At 51.8% G+C, this 4,763-nt stretch overlaps 1 protein-coding gene across 1 annotated transcript; it reads left to right on the top strand.

Moving 5' to 3' along the window:
* Window positions 1–1,498: 1,498 nt before the first annotated feature.
* On the top strand, window positions 1,499–4,520 carry ELFN1 (extracellular leucine rich repeat and fibronectin type III domain containing 1). Its single transcript, XM_062503710.1, has one exon. It carries the CDS (start codon window positions 1,508–1,510, stop codon window positions 3,896–3,898), a length of 2,391 nt encoding a protein of 796 aa, XP_062359694.1. The 5' UTR covers window positions 1,499–1,507; the 3' UTR covers window positions 3,899–4,520.
* The last annotated feature ends 243 nt before the right edge of the window (window positions 4,521–4,763 follow it).

Raw genomic sequence — 4,763 nt, 5'->3', positions numbered from 1 at the left:
TTCCAGTTGGCAATAGAGATATCCACAGATAATGTTTTCAATATCTTGTGGAAAAGCATGACCCACGAGATGCTGGTGCTTATGCATTTCCCACCTCTGCACTTTTGCCTTCCTGTTTCTTTAAGAAACCAGAAAAAGAAGAGCCATTCATGGAAATTTATGCTTAGTCAGAAATTTAGGGGGAGAAAAATGGAAAATGTGAGCCAGAAATGAGTTTCTCTGTGGGCAGTGAGGCTGTTGGCAGTCCCACAGGTTTGTGTCTAGTGAAGACTTTTTCTAGACTTCAAACAGCTATTTCTGACTGGGGAATGAAGGTCTTGTTCCATCCTCTGCAAATGCTCTTGTTATGCCACTGAATGTTTGCTGGTTTTCCACACCTCTGCACCATTTCACCTGGGAGGGAGAGGCCTTGGAGAAAGGCAGCAAGCCCCAACCAGGGACAAGGACACTGGGTGGTTCACAATCACACCAGTGGGTTTTGCAAAGAGTGCCCTGAAACAACTGCTCAGGTTCCCAGAAACAGAGCAAGGGTTTGATGCTGGGGTGTGTCCCAGATGGCACATGACAGTGCAGGCAGAGAGACACGGCATCCTCGACCAGCACCCCTTGTGTGGGCACTGCTGCTGTGCACACCAGCACACGAGACAGTCAGGATTCCCCTCAGCAAAATGCTGCAGCATCTAATCTACATCAGAGCGAGTTGTCTAGACTTCATCTGCTCTCAGCAGAGAGGAACAGACACTTCTGGGGCATCACTCCTCTCCTCCTCAGGTAGACACCTAAATAGGTCAGACAAACAGTGCACTGGATATGTGTTGGTCTCTCAACAGCCAAATAAGTGATGCTGGACAAGGGCTCAGAGGGTGACCTCAGTGGTCAGTGGCCACCTCCCCTTGTGCTGCCAAACAGTGCTGGTAGCAGCCAAGTAAAGCAAAGGCTCCTTGAAAGGTGGTTGCCAGAATGAGAAGTCAAGTGCCTAAGAGGGGACTTGGATGGATCCCCAACACCTCTGACTGCTGACTGTCTTTCCTTTGTGCTTAGTTTGTGCTTGTGTTTTGTTTTGAGCAGGTGAGCTGAGGGTCCGAGTGGGGCAGCCGAACACACGGAGGCACGGGGAGATGGGGACCAGCGCCACGATGTGCAGCAAAAAGAAAACGAGGAGAAGTACTATAAAAAATGAGAGGAAGGCTTGTCTCTAAGCCTGAACAACTCCTCTGCACAGGCGCTTAACTTCATGACTCCTTCCTCGAGATGCCAGAGGCTTGGTGATGTGGGACCAGCCTCAGCCACCAAGACCTTGGTAGCAGCCCCTGGCTGCTGGCTGCCAAGTACCGTGGGCACCGAGGTCCGCTTTCTCCAGGGACGCTTCCCTCCCGTCTCCGAGCCATGAGGAGAAGGGAGAGGCAAGCAAAGCTGCCGAAGGAGCACTAGCCCACACCTTCCCGGCCCCTGTCCTGTTCCCCTCTTCCAGCAGACCAGGAACCCCTTCTCCGTGCTGCCCTTCCAGATGGCAGGTCGCCGGTGGGCCGCGACGTCAGCCCTCTGCATGTGCGTGGCGGCTGTGTCTCTCCTGCACGCCGGCGGGGCGCAGGCAGACTGCTGGCTCATCGAGGGGGACAAGGGCTTCGTCTGGTTGGCCATCTGCAGCCAAAACCAGCCCCCCTACGAGTCCATCCCCCAGCAGATCAACAGCACCATCGTAGACTTGCGGCTGAACGACAACAAGATCAAGAGCGTGCAGTACGCCTCGCTCAGCCGCTTCGGCAACCTGACATACCTCAACCTGACGAAGAACGAGATCTCCTACATCGAGGACGGTGCCTTTTCAGGACAGTTCAACCTTCAGGTGCTGCAGCTGGGTTACAACCGACTGAGGAACCTCACCGAGGGCATCCTCCGGGGCCTGGGGAAGCTGGAGTACCTCTATCTCCAGGCCAACCTCATTGAGACTGTCACCCCCAATGCCTTCTGGGAGTGCCCCAACATAGTGAACATTGACCTGTCCATGAACAGGATTCAGAGACTGGACAGCAACACTTTTCGGGGCCTAAACAAGCTCTCTGTCTGTGAACTCTACAGTAACCCCTTCTACTGCTCCTGCGAGCTCCTCGGCTTCCTGCAATGGCTGGAGGCTTTCACCAACATGACACGCACCTATGACCGGATGCAGTGCGACTCCCCGCCCGACTACATGGGCTACTACTTGTTAGGCCAGGGCCGAACTGGCTACCGCAATGCTCTGAGCATGCTCTCTTCCCTTTGCACTGGTGGCTCCTACACTGTGATCCCTCGTTTTATCCCTCCCAGGTACCAGGTGACCACGGTGCCCTCCGAAAGCCCCTGCTCCGAGGAGGAGTGCTCCTCTGGTGATGGCACAACACCACAGTTCTCCCTGTTCACGCCCATCGGTGAGACGGAGGTGCGCCCCAACATCCAGGTGAAGCACCTCAACCACAACTCGGCCGTTCTCACCGTGCAGATCCCCTACCCCTTCAGCAAGATGTACATCCTCTCCCAGTTTGAAAATGGCTTCTCCTCCATGATCACCAAGCTCAGGAAGAAGGAGGAGAACATCACCGTGAGCAACTTAGTAGCACAGAGAGATTACACCTACTGTGTGGTCTCTGTTCACCAGTACTCCAAGTACAACCACACCTGTGTCACCATCACCCCCACCAGACCCAACCGCAAGGAGCCGGTGCCCACCCCTTCCACTGCCACCCACTATATCATGACAATCCTGGGCTGTCTCTTTGGGATGGTGATTGTCTTGGGCGTGGTGTATTACTGCCTCCGGAAGAGGCGCCAGCAGGAGGAGAAGCACAAAAAGGCTGCCGGCAGCATGAAGAAGACCATCATCGAGCTGAAGTACGGGCCAGAAATGGAGACCACCAGCATCACCCAGCTGTCCCAGGGACAGATACTGGGTGGGGAGACAGTGACCCGCATCCCCTACCTGCCTTCTGCTGGCGAGGTCGAGCAGTACAAGCTGATTGAGAGCAGCGAGACCCCCAAGGCCACCAAGGGCAACTACATGGAGGTGAGGACTGGTGAGCAGCCTGAGAGGAGAGACTGTGAGCTGTCCCTGCCGCCAGACACCCAGGGCTCTGTGGCCGAGATCTCCACCATTGCCAAGGAGGTGGACAAGGTGAACCAGATCATCAACAACTGCATCGATGCCTTGAAATCCGAGTCCACCTCCTTCCAAGGGGTGAAGTCGGGGGCAGTCTCCACGGTGGAGCCTCAGCTGGTGCTCTTATCAGAGCAGATCCCCAGCAAGCACGGGTTCCTTTCCCCCGTCTACAAGGAAAGCTACAACCACCCCCTCCAGCGACACCACAGCATGGAGGCAGCCCCCAAACGCTCCAGCACCTCTTCCAGTGGCTCCATACGGAGCCCCAGGTCCTACCGCTCTGAGGGATCGGGCCACAAATCCGAAGCCAAATACATTGAGAAGACATCCCCCACCACCGACACCATCCTCACTGTGACGCCGGCCGCGGCCATCCTGCGGGCGGAGGCGGAGAAGATCCGCCAGTACAGCGAACACCGGCACTCGTACCCCAGCTCGCACCCGGGGGAGCAGCACGACAGCATGGGCGGGCGGAAGCCCTCCATCCTGGAGCCTCTGACCCGCCCTCGCCCCAGAGACCTGGCCTACTCCCAGCTCTCGCCTCAATATCACAACCTGAGCTACACCTCCAGCCCAGAGTACACCTGCAAACCATCGCACAGCATCTGGGAGCGCTTCAAACTCAACCGCAAGCGGCACAAAGATGAGGAGGAGTACATGGCAGCCGGCCATGCCCTACGCAAAAAGGTCCAGTTTGCCAAAGATGAGGATCTTCACGACATCTTAGACTACTGGAAGGGCGTCTCTGCCCAGCAAAAGTCCTGAGTCCTCACACAACTTGTGACTTAACACACTAACTGGACCAAAAGAAATCTGCAGCAGCTATTTTTATTCAGACTGTCTTTGAAACAAAATAAAAATGGAAAAAAAAAAAAGAGAATCAATAAAAAAATAAAAGAGAGAACAAATAATGAAAAATCTATAAATATTCTATATAATATATAAGGTGAGATATTAAAATGTCCTCACGTTGGTGAGACATGCACCAAATTTGAACACAAACTTTGCAAAGCAAACAGACTGTGGAGTGGGAAAAAAAAAGTTTTGTTTCATTTTGATTTTTTAAAAAAAATATAAGAAAAAAAGAAAAAAATTAATATAAAATGAAAATCAAAGAGCGGGCAGAGAGCTGAGGTCTGGCGTTTTCCAATATTGCATTGCATGAGTCCCTATTCCGTGATTTTGTGGATTCTTTGTGAACAGTTTGTGTTCTTCCTTCTTTCCCTTCCAAAATCAACAGCGACAAAAACAGCAACAAAAACCAAAAAGAGACCAGAAGGAGCTCCATCTTTTGGGCTGTTTTTGCAAACGGAGTCTTCCAGTTTAGACTTTTACCCGGTTGAAGGCCCGTTCACATTTTCACTCACTAAGAGGTTTTACCACACATTGCATTGTAAACCGAAGTCGTTAATTGTACAGAGAAAATTTCTATATTTGCAATGTTTGCTGTATAATGAGAAAGAGAGAGGAGAAAAAAAATACTACATCTACTAAAAATATATATATATATATCTATATTCACCAGTTTGTACCAGGTTTTAATCATGGATTTTAGAGAAAGAGATGAAGTTTTATTTGAAGGACTTTTTTGTTGATTGGTTGGTTGATGGCATATCTTTTGGAGGGGGGA

Source organism: Cinclus cinclus, chromosome 16 (genome assembly GCF_963662255.1).
Source record: "Cinclus cinclus chromosome 16, bCinCin1.1, whole genome shotgun sequence".
In the NCBI taxonomy this organism is placed as follows: Eukaryota; Metazoa; Chordata; class Aves; order Passeriformes; family Cinclidae; genus Cinclus; species Cinclus cinclus.
This window is presented reverse-complemented; position numbering and strand designations above follow the sequence as displayed.